The following is a 19,198-nucleotide window of genomic DNA, read 5'->3' on the forward strand; positions in this document are numbered from 1 at the left end:
ACAATAGTCGCTCCACCACCTTCCAGGCATTCCACAGCACACCCATCTATACCTGCAACTTTCCCTGCTTTCCTCACCTTTACTGCCTCCTGCACTTCCTCCATCGTGATCAAAGAAGCATTCAACTCTCCCAACACATTTATACCTTGCACCTTTTCATCTCCCACAATCTGAGCCTCATGTAGCAACATAAGGGATGAAAACAATGCGAAGGATTTATTTATTTATTTATTTATTTTTTATTTTTGCAAACGCCAATGAGAATATCTAAGTAACTGGTTGTGCCTGGTGGCAAGAAAGTTGAAGAAATATGTTATATATACTGAACAGCAAAAAGATGATGCCTTCGGTGTCTTGAGAGTATGTTTCCGTACAGGCAGATAAGGTAATAACTGTTTCATACACAGAACTGTAAGTCGACTGCATATTTCAAGTTGCAGCATTGTGGCTGGGCCGAGTCCTGATGGCTCGTGTTGTTGTTGTTGTTTACTTGAACTGGATGCCAAAGTCAAACTTTTCGTTGACCCAGGCGTCCATGTAAGCCTCCAGCTCGGGGGTGAACTTGTTCTGCCAGTCGCTGCTCTGTCCTGTGGGAGGGGAAAAACAAGTGCGTTTCGGGTCACAGTTAGTTATAGGGGTTTAGTAGGGTTCTATGGGTGTAGTTGGGTGCTGTGGGTGTGGTAGAGTGCTTTGGGTGTAGAGGGGTGCTGAGAATGTGGTGGGGTGCTGTGGGTGTGGTGGAGTGCTGTGGGTGTGGTGGAGTGCTGTGGGCATTGTGGAGTGTTAGGGATGTGGTGGGGTGTTAGTGATGTGGTGGGGTGTTAGGGATGTGGTGGGATGTTAGGTATGAGGTGTGATGTTAGGGTGGTTGTTGTTGTTGGTGGTGGTGGTGGTGTTTTTTTTGTTGCTGTTGGATAACCTTCGTCTGTCTGGCCGAGCAGACCTGGGATGTTGTGGATGGAGTGAATTGTTGGGATATAGTGGGGTGCAAGAGGTGTGGTGGAATGTTATGGGTATGATGGGATGTTATGGGAGTGGTAGGGTGTTATGGGAGTGGTGGGGAGGTAGGAGTGTTATGAGATGATGGAGTACAGAAGACTTCTGCAATATGATCAGAGGTTTTAGTGTTGGGTTTACGAGACTTCTGGTGTGCAGTGAATCAACCAAAGTGTCGTTTTACCACAAAATCATTCCTAGGTCAAGGAGAAGTAGTAAATGTGTGTGTGTGTGTGTGTGTGTGTGTGTGTGTGTGTGTGTGTGTGTGTGTGTGTGTGTGTGTGTGTGTCAGGGAAGAGGCGGTGTTTGTACCGTATATATTTTTTTGGTGGAGGGGACCATGACTAGAGTTAACGTCAACTTTCCTGTTCGTCTCATGCAGTGTGTCTCTATTTTTCTAGGAATCACACACACACACACACACACACACACACAGAGGGAGTCAATCGAGGCAGACGTGCGACATCGGCGCTCCGTACCGAACCAACACGGCCAGTGGCATTACCTAAATTAGTATCTTTGTATGAGTCAAGCTCTGTACCAGGTTAGACTAAATGATTTTTCATTATTAAAAGGAAAAAAAATAATAAGTTAATCAAGACTTGTTCAAACAGGAAAGAGAACCAAGACGAAAGAATGCGCTGAGTCAGCTGAGGTTTGTTTAGACTACAGCAACACGGGGATTGTAAGTACATACTCTGTACTTTTAGTATTGCAAAATGGATACATACTTTAGTAAAGCAAATTTGGAAAAGAAAAGAGATAAAGGTAAAAAGCAAAATGATGATTTCTGCCAAGAACTGGTTGAAGTGGAGACTCACAATAGACCGGTTGAACGTGTACACAAACTAGAAATGGCTTTCAAAAATGAAATTGATGAAATAAAGAAGCAGATGCACTTGCAAAAGGAAGAAATAGAAAAACTAGGAAGGGAGGCCAACAAGAAAGACACAACCATCAGTGAACTAACAGTGGAATTGAGTACACTTAGGAAGAAAATGAGTGAAATGGCAAGTACAGTAGTCAATCACGAGACAATTAGGCAAGTAAGCAGTCTTATAGACCAGAGCAGTGATATTGAGGAGAAGATAACACAGGTGAATGAAGCTGTGCAAAGCTACAAAAATGATGTGGAAACCACGTATGCTTAAATAGTGAAAGTAAAGAAAGACTTAGAAACAAGGGTGGAGGAAAAAAACATTAAAAAGGAAGTGAAAAGAATAATCCAAAACAATCCAAAGTTAGTCAGAGATTCAGTAAATATAAACAAATCTATAATAATCACTGGTATAGAAGAGGAAGAAGTAAAAAACAAGATCACAAGAGACAAAAAGGAGATGGCAAATGTAATGAGCTTACTGAAAGAAGTATCAGAGGAAATCTGTAGTAAAGACATAGAGGAACACAAAAGGTTAGGGAAATACGAGAAAAGCAAGACAAGACCTCTAAAGGTGACTTTCCAGAGTGTTAACACTGTGGAAGAGATACTAAAAAATGCAAAGAATCTTATGGAAAAAGAGGAGTTCAAAAATGTATGGATAAAAAGATGCCTAACACAAGAGGAACTGGAATTACTGAAAGAGAAAAGGGAGGAAGCAAAAACAAAAAATGAGGGAAGCTCAGAAGAGGAGAAGATTTTTTTTTTTTTTTTTACAAAATAATAGCATTGCAGGTACGAAAGTGGTACAAACAGGATGGAATAAAAAGGAGGAAGGTAGTAGAACCATGTCATGACAAGTATATAAACAAGATGATAAAGTTGATGTACTCAAATGTGGATGGAATGGTATCTAAATTACTAGAGATGAATGATTATGTCAGAGAAAATGAACCACAAATAATATGCCTAACTGAAACAAAATTAACACCAAGGATATCCAATGACATACTAAACTTAGAGGAATACAATATATAGAGAAGAGACAGAAATTTAAAAAAAGGAGGAGGAATTGTAATATTAACAAAGAAAAATCTAAAAGTCAATGAAATAAACCTAGATATACCATCACAAGTAGAACTGATTGCAGTAGAGATCAACACATCTGAAGGTAAAGTAATTGTAGCCAATTTATACATGCCACCCAGATCAAACACATGGGAAAGAGATGAATATGAGGACCTGGCAGAGAGTACAATTCAGAGTTTAAGATCATTACTACATAAAATGGAAGAGAAATCGGAAAGAATTATACTAACTGGGGATTTTAATACAAATATAAATTGGAATCCTCTAGATATAATTAGCCAAGAAAGCTGTTGGGACCAAAAGCTCCTGGATCTCGTGCAAGAGTTTTTCCTAACGCAACATGTGAGGGAAACCACCAGAAAAAGAGGACTTGATGTACCTTCAGTGCTAGATCTAATATTTACTAGGCAAGAAATTGATATTGACAGTTTAATATATCACCCTCCACTCGGCAAAAGTGATCATGCAGTACTAAATTATAACTTCAGGATAGCATATGACATAATAAACAGCAATGACAGTTACAAAAAGGGCCTAAACTATAAAAAGGGATATTATCAAGACCTAAAGAAGTATTTCTTAAATGTTGATTGGGAAAATGAGCTTAGAGGACAAGATTTAAATGCTGTATATAAAAAATTCTATGAATTTTATGAAATAGGAGTCCAGAAGTACATCCCACAGCACAAAGAAGCAGATAAGAAAATACAGAAATGGTTCAATACAGAATGTAAAAAATCAAAAGAAAGAAGAGATTTGTTGTGGAATAGATACAGAAGACACAATAGTGAAAGGGCGTATAATAATTACAAACAGGCAAGAAACGATTATTCAAGAATAAGGAGGGAAGCCCAAAAACAGTTTGAGGAGGATATAATAAATAAAAGTAGTGATCAACCAAAGCTGTTTTACAGCTACATCAGAAGCAAAACCAAAGTAAAAGATATAATACAATCAATTACGGACGAGGGAATCACTTATACACAAGAGAAAGATATTTGTGAAGCACTAAATAAGAATTTCCAATTAGTTTTTACAGAAGAAAAAAAATTAGAAAGGGACTATGTGGAACATGCATGTCCACACATACTACCAGATATACAAATAGCAGAAAAAGTAATACAGGAGGAGTTAAGTAGATTAGACAGAGGAAAAGCAAGTGGTCCTGATGAAATTTCATGTTGGGTACTACGAGAATGTGCAAAGGAGTTAAGTAAACCATTATTTTTAATTTTCAAGAAATCCTTGAGTCAAGGTAAACTACCTGATATTTGGAAAAAAGCAAATATTGTCCCCTTATTCAAGAAAGGAAATAGACAAAATCCACTCAACTACCGACCAGTATCACTGACCAGTGTTGTAAGCAAGGTATTAGAAAAGCTTATAAGAAAAGCTTGGGTAAATCATCTAGAAGAACACAGTATGATAACAGAAAGACAGTTTGGTTTCAGAAAAGGAAAATCATGTGTTACTAATCTGCTGAGCTACTATGACAGAGTAACAAACACAATACAGGAAAGGGAAGGATGGGTGGACAGTATCTATTTAGATTTCAAGAAAGCTTTTGACACAGTACCACACCAAAGACTTTTATGGAAACTGTACCATCAAGGAGGAATTCGAGGCAAACTGTTTTGTTGGATGCAAGACTTTCTCATAAAAAGAGAAATGAGAACAGTACTAAGAGGAAACTACTCATCATGGAAAGAAGTGACTAGTGGAGTACCACAGGGTTCAGTGCTGGCACCAATCATGTTTTTAGTGTATATAAATGATATAAACAGTAACACTGGAAATGAGAGCTATCTGAATATGTTTGCAGATGATGCAAAAATACAAAGGAGAATTACTAACACAGACTCTTGTAAAGAGCTACAAGAAGAATTAAATAAACTTCATGAATGGAGTAGTACATGGCAAATGGAATTCAATGTGGACAAGTGTCATGTAATCAAGTTTGGTAAAAGTGGAAAACGACCTGATTGGGATTATAAGTTAGGAAATAAAACCCTATACACATCAGAAAGAGAGAAAGACCTAGGTGTGATTATCAATAACAGACTATCTCCGGCTGACCACATCAGTGAGAAGGTACTGAACATGTATACACTGCTTGCAAATATGAGAATAGCATTCACATACATAAATGAAGACATGCTAAGAAGGATAATAACATCATTCATTAGACCAACCCTGGAATATGCATCAGCAGTCTGGAGTCCTCATCTCAAAAAGCACATAGATAAGATTGAAAAAGTTCAAAGGGCCGCTACAAGATGGATACCAAGCTTAAGGGACCTAAGCTACGAAGAAAGACTAAATAAACTGAATCTACCAACACTACAGGAGAGAAGGAAAAGAGGTGACATGATAATGCTATATAAGTGCATATCAGGGAAGGAGAAAATAGTCATAAATGATTACTTAACATATGGAGAAGCATCAGCAAGAGGACACTGCAAAAACTGCATAAGAAGAGAGGTGATAAAGACGTAAGGAAATTCAGTTTCCCAAACAGAGTAATTGATCAATGGAATGCAGTACCGAATGAAATAGTGTGTGCCAAAACAATTCACAAATTTAAGGATATGTACGATAAATACGGTTTAAGACACGGGACATTACGAGCTAGACTCATTCCTGTAAAGATACAATTAGGTAAGAACAATTAGGTAAGGTAAGAACACACACACACACACACACACACACACAAAATGCATAATTTACAAGTCATTTAAAACGCTCAGAACTGTTTGAGTTCAAGTAAAACCCTCCATCTTAGAATGAAACACCAGGATGAAAGGACTCTGTAGGAGGGAGCCCCCACTATCCACTCACTTGACAATGTTATCCTCAGATAACTTTACGCCAAATGAAAAGACAAATGGTTTATTGGAGCCCTGATCATTTGCTACTCTGTGTTGCAGCCGCATAACCAAATGAACGACAAGGTGGTCCAATGGGCTTAGGTATTGCCGCCGATTGTAGTCCACAAGGTAACACATCAGAAGGCTGGTTGGGATTTATTGCTCATGACCAAGCAACTGTTCACTGTCACATTAATGGTCAGGACTAAGTAGCCTAACCTCGGACCTGATGGGGCAATAAATGATTAGACGACACGTGCAGCGAACTCTGTAAAATCTTACAAGTAGGCCTACACAATGCACCCCTATTCTTGGGTAACAATTTTTTCTGAGGTGTTTTGAATGATTTTGACAATTATTTTTGTCGGAAATGCTTCCTTATGCCAATTTCCCCCTTTCCCCCATGAATGTAGCAAATCCGACAAAACTGAAGGTAAAATAATCCAAAACAGCAAAACACACCAGGGAAAACTGTTGCCCAAGCAACACTAACCTAACATCACATTAACAAGCTACATTAACCTAACCTAACATCACACTTAACAAGCTACATTAACTTAACCTAACCTAACATCACACTGTTACCTTATTCTGAGTAAGGTTGGTACAAGGCAGCGGCAGCACTGAAGAAGTGACGTAGCGTGTGTGTACGGTGGTTCTTGAGAAACAGGTACCGAGCAAAGTACGGCTCAGTGTACTCTGTTTTAATTTCTGGACGTTTGGACCACTCCTTTACGTCACGCCACAATGCACGATCGTCTGAATATTTATCGTAAGGTCCTCAGGGTCCAAATGCCACACACCCATCCTCAGCAGTGGCCATTTTCAAACTGATTTTGAATCCCCTCGCATTAGCCTTCGTAGGGGCGCGGTTCAATTTCATTGGCTAATATAATCAAGTCCCCTATAACTGGCTGAAACTAGAAAAAGAAAAAAAAAAAAAAAAAAGTGGGAAGGAGCACATGCCCAGAAAGTCGGGTGTAAATGGATATACGAACACACCCACATGATGCTCAGGCGAATAGAGGTAAGTTTTTAGGTATTAATATCTCGGTTCTTATGCAATTGTGAATTGCATCGTGTTTAAAGAAAAAGTTATCTTTTTTGATGACCTACCTGTCTATGGCCCTTATTTTACTGGGTTCTATATTGTGTATTTGTAAAATAAAACCGCTAACTCCTTACTCATATATCTCTGGATCATCATGTTGTACCTTTTCAGTAGCTCCTCAAACCCAGTTCGTACGTGTGTGGATAACACCAAGAGAGTTATTAGTTGCGCCGTCAGCAACTTCATCCAGGCTGTCTAGTACCTCATCCAACCCAGCACCTGCGATACACAACTACTTTATTTTAGCACCGCAAATGCCCTGCTGCAAAGCCCCACAATCTGACCACAGATAATTGAGTACACCATGAGTTGTATATTGAACTTCTTCCTCAGCATCGGTAAAAGTGAGGCATAAATGACTTCGATGATGGCTGTATGATACTTTATATTTCAGTTTCCCCAACACCATATTGCCCTGGACGGAAGTAATTTTGTAGACCGTAGCACCAGTCGAGCAGGGCAGTACTCCCGAGTTGGATGGAAAGCTGATGATAGGGAGTGCTAGAGCTCCCGTTTCATCAGCCCTCAGGACTAGATCCTGACCATCCCCCTTTGCTGAACTTTTTCAGTGTCTCGGTTATACAGAGAGTAGGCCAGCATGCTCTCCAATACAAATTATCTACACCAAACAACATGCACAGTACACACTACACTTCCTTTTCCAAAATTCAGCAAAATTAATGGCGTCTCAACACTCAGCCTCTGAGTCCCCAGGGGGGGGGACCATAAATGCCCCCACCTTCCGCCCCTCTCCCGGTGACACCTTGAGCTGCCTGGAACCACTGTCTGACTCACTTCTTCTTCATTTCTGCAACATTCGCGGCCTTTCCTCTAACTTTCGCTCTGTTGAGCACCACCTTTCCTCCTCTAAACCTCACCTTCTCTTTCTAACTGAGACTCAGCTGTCTGAGGCAACTGACAGCAAACCCTTTTCTGTATCCTCCTACTTTCTCTATACTCATTTCAAAGCCAAAGGTGACTTATCTTGCTCTCGTGTTCCTGAACTCGATTCTTCTGAATTCTCTACACTCTGGCTTCAGCTTTCCTGTCATTCTCTGACTAAATATATCTGTGCTGTTTACTTATCCCCTAATTCTACTGACTATCAAAAATTCTTTGACTATCTTACTTCTAAGATGGAACACATTCTATCCATTTCTCCTTTCTCTGAAATCTCCATTTTAGGAGATTTCAATGTTCACCACCACCTTTGGCTCTCCTCTCCTTTCACTGATCCACCTGGTGAACAAGCCTACATCTTTTCTATCCTTAATGACATAGAGCAGCTTGTACAGCACCCTACCCGTATCCCAGACTGCCTTGGAGAAAGCTCCAACATACTTGACCTCTTCCTTACAAGTAATCCTTCTGCTTACACTGTTAATCATTTCTCTCCGTTGGGCTCCTCCGATCACAACCTCATCACCTTAACCTGTCCTGTCACTCTGGTACGGCCTGTGGACCCTCCAGGGAAACGTCGTCTGTGGCATTTTGGAGCCGCGGATTGGGTGGCCCTCAGGCAGTAGTTCTTTGATTTTCCCTGGAATAATTATTGCTTCCAAGGCCAGGAGCCATCTGAGTGTGCCTTGCGCATTACGGAGGTTATTCTCTCAGGCATGGAAACATACATTCCTTTCTCGTATCCTTTGTCTAATGCAAGAAAGCCTTGGTTTAATCATGCTTGTTCTAATGCTGTCCGCAACAAGGAAAGGGCCTACAAAAGGTACTGGAGCCAACCCACCACTGAATCACATCATCTTTACGGTTCTCTCCGGAATCGTGCTAAGTTTGTTCTTCGCCCTGCTAAAAATACTGTAATTTCATCCGTACTAAATGCTCTCAACTCTCCAACTCGAATTCTTCCCGCTCCTTCTGGCACCTTGCCAAAAACCTTTTTACCTCATCATCATTCCCTCCTCTTTTCTACTCTGATGGTTCTGTGGCTATTTCTTCTACTGATAAAGCAGATCTCTTTGCACAGACTTTCTCCTCCAGTTCCACCTTAGACAATTCCGGTGCTGTTCCTCCATCACTTCCACCCCCCCTGACTTCCTCATGGCTGACATTAAAATTTCTTCAGCTGATGTATTTTCTGCCATCACTGGACTCAATAATAACAAGGCATATGGGCCTGATGGAGTCCCTCCTGTTGTTCTCAAGAACTGTGCTTTTGTGCTTACACCCTGCCTAGGCAAACTCTTTCGCTTTTGTCTGTCAACTTGTACCTTTCCTTCTTGCTGGAAGTTTGCTTTCATTCAGCCAGTCCCAAAGAAGGGTGACCATTCCCAACCCTCCAACTATCGTCCAATTGCTTTAACATCCTGTATTTCAAAAGTTTTCGAGTCAATTCTGAATAGAAAAATTTAAAGGCATCTTTCCTATCACAACCTTCTTTCTGATCGTCAGTATGGGTTCCGTCAGGGATGCTCCACTGGCGATCTTCTCACCTACCTTTCAGACTTCTGGTCATCCTCCTTTCGGGACATTGGCGAAAGCTTTGCCATTGCACTTGACATCTCAAAGGCTTTCGATCGAGTCTGGCATAAATCTTTAATTTCCAAACTGCCCTCTTACAGTTTCTATCCTTGTATCTGTGCCTTCGTCGCTAGCTTCCTTTCTGGTCGTTCTATAGCCGCTGTTGTGGACGGCCACCGTTCTTCTCCTAGATCTATCAACAGTGGTGTTCCTCAGGGCTCTGTCCTATCACCAACTCTTCCTTTTATTCATCAATGACCTTCTAAGCTGTAAATCTAACCCTATCCACTCATACGCTGATTACTCCACCCTTCACCTTTCCATTCGGTTCCCGCAACGCCCATCTCAGCAGTGACTTCAACAGACAAGGGATGAGGCTATGGCACACCTAATGTCTGACTTGGCTCGTATCTCTGACTGGGGTAAAAATAATCTGGTTGTTTTTAATGTATCTAAGACTCAGTTCTTACACCTATCAACCCAACAAAATCTTCCACAGGTATACCCACTAATGTTTAATAATATTCAGCTTAATCCTGCATCATCCTTGAACATGCTTGGGGTTTCATTTACTCGGGACTTATCTTGGAAAGATCATATTACATCTCTTGTAAAATCTGCTTCCAAAAGATTGGGTGTGCTAAGCCGAATCCGTTCTTTCTTTACCCCTGCACAATTGTTGACTCTATACAGGGGTTTTATCCGCCCCTGTGTGGAGTACAACTCTCATGTGTCGGGAGGCTCCCTACATACAGCTCTTCTAGATAGGGTGGAGTCAAAGGCTTTTCGTCTCATTAACTCTCCTCCTCTTACTGACTCCCTTCAACCTCTGTCTCTTTGCCGCACAGTTGCATCTTTATCTCTTTTCTATCGCTACTTTAATGGTCACTGCTCCTCTGAACTGTCTGCATGCATTCCTCCACCTTTACAACGGGCACGTAGCACCCGTCTAGCAGCAAACTCTCATCCCTTTTCTGTTCAACTCTTATGCAAGAGTTAACCGTTACTCCCAGTCCTTCATTTATGCAACAGGTCAACTCTGGAACTGTCTCCCTCTGTCTGTATTTCCTCCAGTCTTTCAAAAGCAGTGTGTCCAGGCATCTCGAAATGAATGGATCTTGAATTTGGCTCTCTATTGTATTTTTTTTTTTCTTGGACGGAACTGTTATTGCGGGTTCATGGCCTTTGGTTCCTTCTTCCTCGCATAAGAAAAAAAAATGATATGTTTCAAATGCTAGAAAGAGTATCCAGTGTTGGTTGGGTAAAATCCTATAATCGTGCATACCGACGGTGCCTGGGAACTGGATGGCCATTTCGCCTGTGGGGGAAGACCCCCAGGTCTCATTTTACCCTCAGAACCTATGTTCCTCCTTGAACCCATTTTCCCAGGGATATATCCCCCATGAACATCCTCCTACAATGGACCTATTTTCCCACTACTCACCCACCCACCAGCCCTTCCTACCCACCCTGCTCACCCACCCACCCACCTACCCTACCCATCAACCCACCCAGTCACCCACCATCCTTACCACCCTGCCCACCCACTCACTCATCCATCCTGCTCATCTACTCACCCACCCACGGTACCCCATCCATACCCACCCAATCTTGCCCACCCACCCCATCCCACCACATCCACCCTGCCCCTTCGCCTATCTCATTCATCCCTGCCCACTTACCTTCCCTCCCTTCCCTCCACACCAATCCGTCCACCTCTCCTAGCCGTTGTAGTTAATAATGTTAGGGTTGTAGAAGTTTAAAAAAAATAACTACGGTAATTGTTAACCATGTTTCTACCATGTTGATTTTATCATTTTTAATTGGTTCCTAACTTGGCCATCAGGGGTGTCACTTTAGCAACTGTCAAACACACATTTAAATTTGTCGTATAAGGTAGTTGTTTACAAAGCTCCCTCAGATTTCCATAAAGGACAGACAGGAACACAGGCAGGTACAAACATTCTCTTATATCTATCTATCTATCTATATCTATCAGTCTATCTATCTATCTATGAATAATCCCTCGATTATCCAACATAACAGAGACAAAGGCATGAACGGATAGAGGTAAAATTCGGATACAGAGCAATATCCTCTACTGTACTCGTACCATGCCTATACCCAACCTACTACCTATATCCAACTTGTATGTATAGTGCCCCTCCTAATTTTGGCAGTGTTCTCCGGTCTTTCAGCCGTATTTAGACATCAAAACACACATGGAAATATCCAGTGTAATGTTAGATTCTTAGAAAATAATGCATAAACAACAAAAATACACAAATGTCCTACCTATAATGTACAGTACCCCTCTTAATTTTGGCAGTGTTTTCTGGTCTTTCAGCAGTATTTAATCATCAAAACACACATAGGAATATCCAGTACAATCCTAGACCCTAAGAAAGCAATGTATAAACAACAAAAGTCCACATAAAAATAAAAGAGGATGACAGTTGCAATAAGTATTTTGAACCCTCTCGAGAACCATAACTTTTGAAAAATTTCCTGGGACAACAGCAAAGTGGTGGCTAATTCCACGGCACAAAGAAAAGCTTTCCCATGGCCAGATATGCTCCTGGCCATTGGTTATATTGGTATTAATTGCATACCATCATCTTCGGTGGTGTTTAAAATAAAAGATAAGCTAATAAAAACACACAAAATTGATGAGTAAAAGTACAGAAATGCAGTGGGAATAATCTTGTTCATGAGTAAATAATACCTTCAAATAACTTCCCAACATCCTAATGCAAAATTTTGCCCGCACCATGCAAAAGCTATACGTATGTCTAGATGCAAAATTTTATGAGCTTTCTCTTGGTGTTTTCGCGATACTGATACGACCAATAGTACACGAATAAATTGCCAAAAACTAAAAAACTCACTGGCTGCGATGCAGGAAGGGTGGGAGGCCAGGCAAATGCTAGGGTAAGGGAGAAATGGGGCATGGGGAAGGTGATAAGCCTGGCAGCAGTAAACATGGGAGGAGATGGAAGAGGGACGAGCAGGTGGAGAAGCGAGAGCTGCTGGGAGACTTTGATGATTTAGTGAGGAGATGGACAGGCGGTTTTGCTCTGCTGGTGGGTCAGGCTCTGTAACTCACGTGAGACCAGTACGTTCCCATTGATTGGACTGGTCAAGGGACTCTGACCCCTGTATTACTCGCGTGCGACCGTTAGCATCCAAGTGATCTGGGTGACCAAGGGACTTTGACCATTGAGTAGGGATCTGGAAGGCCATTTTGGCTCAGCCTCTGGGTTACAGTTGATAAACCATGAGCAGCCTGTAGCATACAAGTGAACTGGGTGGCTGGGGGACTTTGACTATACAGTAGCGATCCAGAGCCATTTTAGCTCAGCTATGGGTTAAGGTCAATTACCAGCGAGAGAACAGAGAGGCTAGTGAGCAACCCAACCGATTTTTTAACTTGTCGGATGCCCAGTCGCTGATGTTGTAACTTTTATTTTTGGATATGGACATATGAATCTGGATACAGAAATAATAGATCCAAGGCCTAATGTCTGTATATGGAGAATGTCCGGATACGAAGTGTCCAGATAATTGAGTGATTACTGTACAGTATATATATATATATATATATATATATATATATACACACACACACACACACATATCTATATCTATCTATCTATATATATATACACACACACACACCTATCTATCTATATATATATATATATATATATATATATATATATATATACACACACACACACACACACACACACACATATATATATATATATATATATATATATATATATATATATATATATATATATATATATATATTCTTCTGTATGTTTTCTATTTGCTATACAATTTGCTGTGGTCTTCTTGGAGTTTCTTCAGGAGTTCCCCAATAGGCAGCAACGTTTCAGAACTATCTTCTTCTATTTTCAGACTGGACCTGATGGTTCTATCATGGATGGCTGCTTATATGCAATTCAGGTGAATCAGGTGGAGACTGGAGGGTGGAGCTTATCAGCTAAACTGATCGCTCATTGGCTGCTTCATTGGCAAAGCCTGTGTGGCGTTTTGATGACAGCATGATTCAGAAATCATCGATTTGTGTGTTTATTGTAGGTTGTTCTCTGATAATGTAGATTGCCCCTAGAAACAGGAGACAGCAAGGGTCTTGTTTTCTATCGATTATTTTGGTGTTCTTATCAGGGTCTTGTGTCAGGTGGGAGTTGTGTAGGGTGGTGTAGTGGTTCTTGATGGCTCCATTCTGTAGGTGACAGGTGAAATGCATCGATAGTCTGGTCCATGTCATTCCAGTGTATGAGTGAGATCCATACTCCTCACTTTTGCATTTATGCTAGTAAATGACATGGTCCTCCCGAAGAGGCATCTTGGTCATGGCAGATCAGTCATGAAGCAGAAGGTGGGCTGTTTTCTTTGTTTTGTAGTAGATCATGAGAGAAATGTATTGTTCCAGGTCTCTAGGGTGTACATTTCTGTATACAGTGTCTTCGATTATCTCATCCATCTTGTAGACTGTAGACATGTGGTTTCTTTAGTATATCTTGATGTGTTTGCCAGTTGTGGATGTAGTTGTGTTTTGATGAGTATACCATTTGTCCATGTGTCTCTCAATTATGTCGTATACGGCGGTGTTAGTGTAATCGTCGTTAACGAGGACTTGAGTCACATGTTCTAGTTCTTGGTGGGCATCTTTCCAAGTGGTGCAGTGGGAGAGGGCTCTCCTGACGTAGGCACTGATGCTGGTGTGCAGGTATCATACTACCTCCATTCAGACAGAGTCCTTTGTTTATGGGCTTGGTGAATAGTGTAGTCTTGAATCCTACATTATGTGCAGTGACGAGTATATCCAGCAAATTGAGGCATCTGTCGTTGTCTTCATCATATACAAAGTTAAGCCCAGTGGCAGCGATGAAGTGCTGTCTGAGGTGCAGCAGCACCTGAAGGTCCTAGATACAAATGAAGATGTTGTCGACATAGCACCGGTATAGGGAGGGGCGGCTAGAAGCTAGGTGTCTCGATTCGATGGTCCCCATGTACAAATTAGCAAACAGGTCTCCAAGAGGACTGCCAATCGCCACACCATCGATCTGTTGATACATCTGACCGCTCAGGCAAGTGAAAGGAGCTTCTTTCGTTCAGAGCTCCAGCAGAGTCTTCAGGGTTCTCTGGGATGTCGAGGGACTCGATGTCTTCACAGCAGTATACATGGTCGAGTATGTAGTCAGTCGTAATTTCCACGGGAATGCTTGTAAAGAGGCTTTCGACGTTGAGGGAGGCAATGATGTGATTGTCAGTGGGAGGGGTGTCATGTAGGACTTCAAGAAAGTCCAAAGCAGAGGATAGGCTGTATATATCAGGTACATATGGTGTCAGAAGTTCAATGAGTTTCTTTGCTATGTTGTAGGTGGCAGTGGGTATCTGTGAGATGATCGGGCATAGAGGGTTGCCAAGCTTGTGTGTTTTGACGTCGTGATTGGCATAGCCGAGTGAGTACTCGTCAGTTAGCTTCTGAAGATGTAGGCTGCTGGTGGCGGCATTGATAATGGAGATGGTGGCATTAACTCTCCACTTCATGAAGTCAGTAGTGTTACCACTTATCTTTCAGAACCGAAAAGTGTCACTGAAAATAATGTTGATCTTTTGAATTTAGTCCTCCTTGCTGATAATGATGGAGGCGGCAGTTTTGTCAGCATGTCAGATGACAATGCTTTCGTTTTGTTGCAGCTGTTTGGTGGCCAGGATGTGGTTTCTGGTGATGTTTTTGCAGTGGTGGGAGCCATGGGTCTTGGTGGCCTCGACAAGAAGGGGGGGGGGTTGAAGGTCAGGTGTTGTCCTCACTTTCCCTACCTTCTCAAGCCACTGTATGTCATTGAGGAGGACCTTGATATCCAGTCGCTTATGATGGAGTTGCGGCTTGGAGAGGTGGTGGCAGTTATGTTGAAGAATTCCTCTTGGTCTGGAGCCAGGTCTATGTCGATGAGGTTGACATATCCAGTGGTAGGGGGGAGGGGGGCAGTCTGATGAGGAGACAGATAGACAAAGAACTTCAGACACTCCAGGAGCAACACCGTAGAAGTATGGAAAGTAACACCATCAACAAGCTCTCCAAACTCTACAGCAGTAACATCAAACTGCCTCACCCTACCACTGGATACATCAACCTCACCGACATTGACCCGACTCCAAACCAAGAGGAACTCTTCAACATGGGGCTTAACTGCCGATACCTCTCCAAGTCACACCCCCACAGCAAGCAACTGGAGATTGAAGTCCTCCTTAATGACATACTGCGACTTCAGAGGACAGGGAAAGTAAGGACGACACCTGACCTTCAACCCTCCCTCCTCAGTGAGGTCGCCAAGACCCGTGGCTCCCACCAATGCAAAAACATAACCAGAAATCACATCCTGGCTTCCAGACAGCTGTGACAAAATGAAAACACTGTCATTCGACGTGCTGACAAAACTGCTGCCTCCGTCATTATCAACAAGGAAGGTTACATTCAAAACATCAACACCATCCTTAGTAACACTTCTAAGTTAAAGATAACTAGTAACCCCACTGACTCCATCAAGAAGCGAGTTAAGGCCATCATCTCAACTATCAATGCCACCACCAACGTAATACATCTTCAGAAGCTAACTGGCGTATACTCACCCGGAAATGCCTGCGGCAATGGGAACCCTCTATGCCCGATCATCTCAAGTTACCCACCACCACCTACACCATAGCAAAGAAACTCAAAGAACTCCTGACACCATATGTACCTAACACACGCAGCCTATCCTCTGATTCAGACTTCCTTGAAGACCTATGTGATGCCCTTCCCGCTGACAACCACACCATCGCCTCCCTCAACGTCGAAAGCCTCTTTACCAGCGTTTCTGTGAGCAAAGCTATTGACTTCATACTTGACTGTGTATACTGCTGCGAAAACACCAAGTCCCTCGACCTTCCAGAGAAGGTCCTGAAGACTCTGCTGGTGCTCTGAACGAAAGAAGCTCCTTTCACTTGCCTGAGTGGTCAAATGTTTCAGCAGATCGATGGTGTGGCGATGGGCAGCCCCCTCGGAGTCCTGTTCGCAAATTTGTACATGGGGACCATTGAATTGAGACTCCTAGTTACTAGCCGCCCCTCCCTATACTGCCGCTATGTTGACGACATATTCGTTCATATCAAGGAATTTCAGGAGCTGAAACACCTCAGACAGCACTTTATTGCTGCCTCTGAACTTGATGTCACCTATGAAGAAGCCAGCGACAGATGCCTCCCCTTCCTGAACATACTCATCACTGCATACAATGTAGGCTTTAAGACTACAGCATTCACAAAGCCCACGAACAAAGGACTCTGCCTGAATCGAGATAGTGTGTGCCCATGATGTTACCTGCATTCCACCATCAGCACCTACATCAAGAGGGCCCTCTCCCACTGCACCACATGGATAGTCGCCCACCAGGAATTAGAACGCTTGACTCAAGTCCTCATTAACAATGGCTACACTAACACCGACATTTTCAACATAATTGAGAGATACATGGACAAATGGTATTCTCACCAAGACACCACTACACCCACAATTGGAGAACACAGCAAGATATACTACAGAAACCACATGTCTACAGACTACATGATGGATGAAAAAATCATCAAGGACATTGTATCAAGAAATGTACATCCTATAGACTCAGAACAACAAATTTTTCTCATCATCTACTACAAAACCAAGAAAACAGCCCACCATCTGCTTCATAACCGACCCGCCGTGACCGAGACACCCCTTCAGGGGACCATGTCATTTACCAGCATAAATGAGAAAGTGAGGAGTGTGGACCTCACTCATACATTGGAATGACATGGACCAGACTATCGAAGCGCCTCACCTGTCACCTACAAATTGGAGCCAAGAACAATTATGCCACCCTACACAACTCCAACCTGACACGACAAGACCTGGATGAGAACATCAAAATAATCAACATAGAACAAGACCCTCGCCATCTCTTGTTTCTGGAGGCAGTCTACATCATCCCAAAACAATCTACAATAAACACACAAGCCAATGATTTCTGAATCTTACCATCATCAAAACGTCACATATACTTTGCCAATGGTGTAGCCAATGAGCGATCAGCTTAGCTGATCAGCTCCACCCACCTGTCTCCACCTGATTAACCTGAATCGTATATAAGCAGCCACCCATGACAGAACCATCAAAGAGAGAGAGGGAGGAATCGACAACCAGCTACGATGGACGCCACATCTCCTTCTATTGCCTGTGACACGTTGAGGGGGGTAAATAGCAGACCTCAGTCTCCGGTGGCCCAGAAGACCAAAGGAACCGTGGTTTGTTCAACCTTAGGACGGGGTATGGATCCATCAAGCCTCAGGACACTGGCGCTGATGTTTTTGTGCACCACCAGACTGTCCTTGCACCAAACCCTCGGCATTCCCAGTGTTCCCACGGGGACTGTGAGCCAGTGGAGTTTTGTCTCTTTGGGACTCCCAAGGGTCCTGAGGCTAGGGATGTTACTGGAACAGGAAGCATGGCTGTGCAGGGTTCTACCTATGCACAGTGGTGTCTCGCAGCCTGAGGATGCCAGGCTAAGGATTTTTGGAGTCCTGGGGAGATAAGCATCATCATGGAGATGTTTGCATCGTGACAGCAAAGGCTTTTTGTGGGGGTGACAAGGGGGCTTTGTGAGTTCTTCTCCCTAAGATCCTTGAGGAGAATGGGCTGCCTCGCCTTGTAATCCCCGAATGCTTTGCCCGCAATGTTCACTCGGTTCCCCGCCGTCAGAAGGATCAGGCCAGGCAGCCACACAATGCCTCGGAAGAGACTGAGACTGGATGCTCCCCTCAACCGACACACTGTACCATCGATCACCGACTCAGATCTGGACCTGGCCAAGGTACAGACTACTGCCGAAATCCAGCAACTGCCGTCAGTGACTGAGGAGAGACACGACTTCTCTGACTTTGTTTCCATGGCCAAGGATGTTTTGACGGCTCCTCGGCCAAGGAAGAGGTCAGAGAGCCCTCCCCTTCTCCAGCAGTGGAAGGCAACCCATCTCATCCTCCTATCATGGACCACAAGGATGGGCTAGATGTATCCTCCTACGGACACTTCCTGGCCCTCGATGCTCACACCCGGTTGTACCAGCTCGGAGCCACGATCTACTCCAATCTCTACAATCTGCTCCGAGCTGCCGACCTGGGTGAGGATATTCGACCTATTTTGTTTGTCAGGGGGGAGGAGATGCGTCTAGCCGATCTAAGGGCCTTTTATCATATGTTGTCTCCATGCTTGGCCCCTTAGAACAGCTGTTATATGCAGTGCTGGTGCTGTGGTGACACATTGTTGCTCTTCAATGTCTTCTTTGGCCTAATACCCCTCACAGTGGGCGATAGCCATTAAGCAAGAAAAAGAAGAAAACAAAAAGAACCATCAGATCCAGCCTGAAGACGGAACAAGATAGTTCCAAAACGTCGCTGTCCTTTGAGCAAATCCTGAAGAAGCTCCAAGAAGACCACCAAAAAATTGCACGGCAAATACAAACCGTGCTAAAGAAAATCAATAAAGGAGATTGTGCCCTAGCTTTCAAACTCATATGCCTACAAGAATCAGTCTTGTTACTAAAAATATTGTTTGTATTACTAGCCACGGTCAGTATCTCCTCAAGGTGAAGTTGAAGTTAACATATGCTGCAGGCAAGTGAAAAAGTTTCCTGTAAAGCATACGTAGCTGATCGATAATTTCCACGAGGCCTG

General features: G+C 42.9%; 1 protein-coding gene across 1 annotated transcript in view; it reads right to left on the reverse strand.

The window, feature by feature from the left end:
* Positions 1–265: 265 nt before the first annotated feature.
* Positions 266–19,198, reverse strand: part of LOC145412382 (sulfotransferase 1C4-like) — a 183,207-nt gene continuing 164,274 nt past the window's right edge. The window contains exon 8 of the mRNA XM_080282271.1: positions 266–587. Coding sequence (XP_080138397.1) covers positions 487–587 — 101 coding nt within the window. The 3' untranslated portion in view covers positions 266–486. The remainder of the gene's footprint in view (positions 588–19,198) is intronic.

The sequence above is a fragment of the Coenobita brevimanus genome, chromosome 93 (genome assembly GCF_032717465.1).
Source record: "Coenobita brevimanus isolate Jiangsu-jjx chromosome 93, ASM3271746v2, whole genome shotgun sequence".
In the NCBI taxonomy this organism is placed as follows: domain Eukaryota; kingdom Metazoa; phylum Arthropoda; class Malacostraca; order Decapoda; family Coenobitidae; genus Coenobita; species Coenobita brevimanus.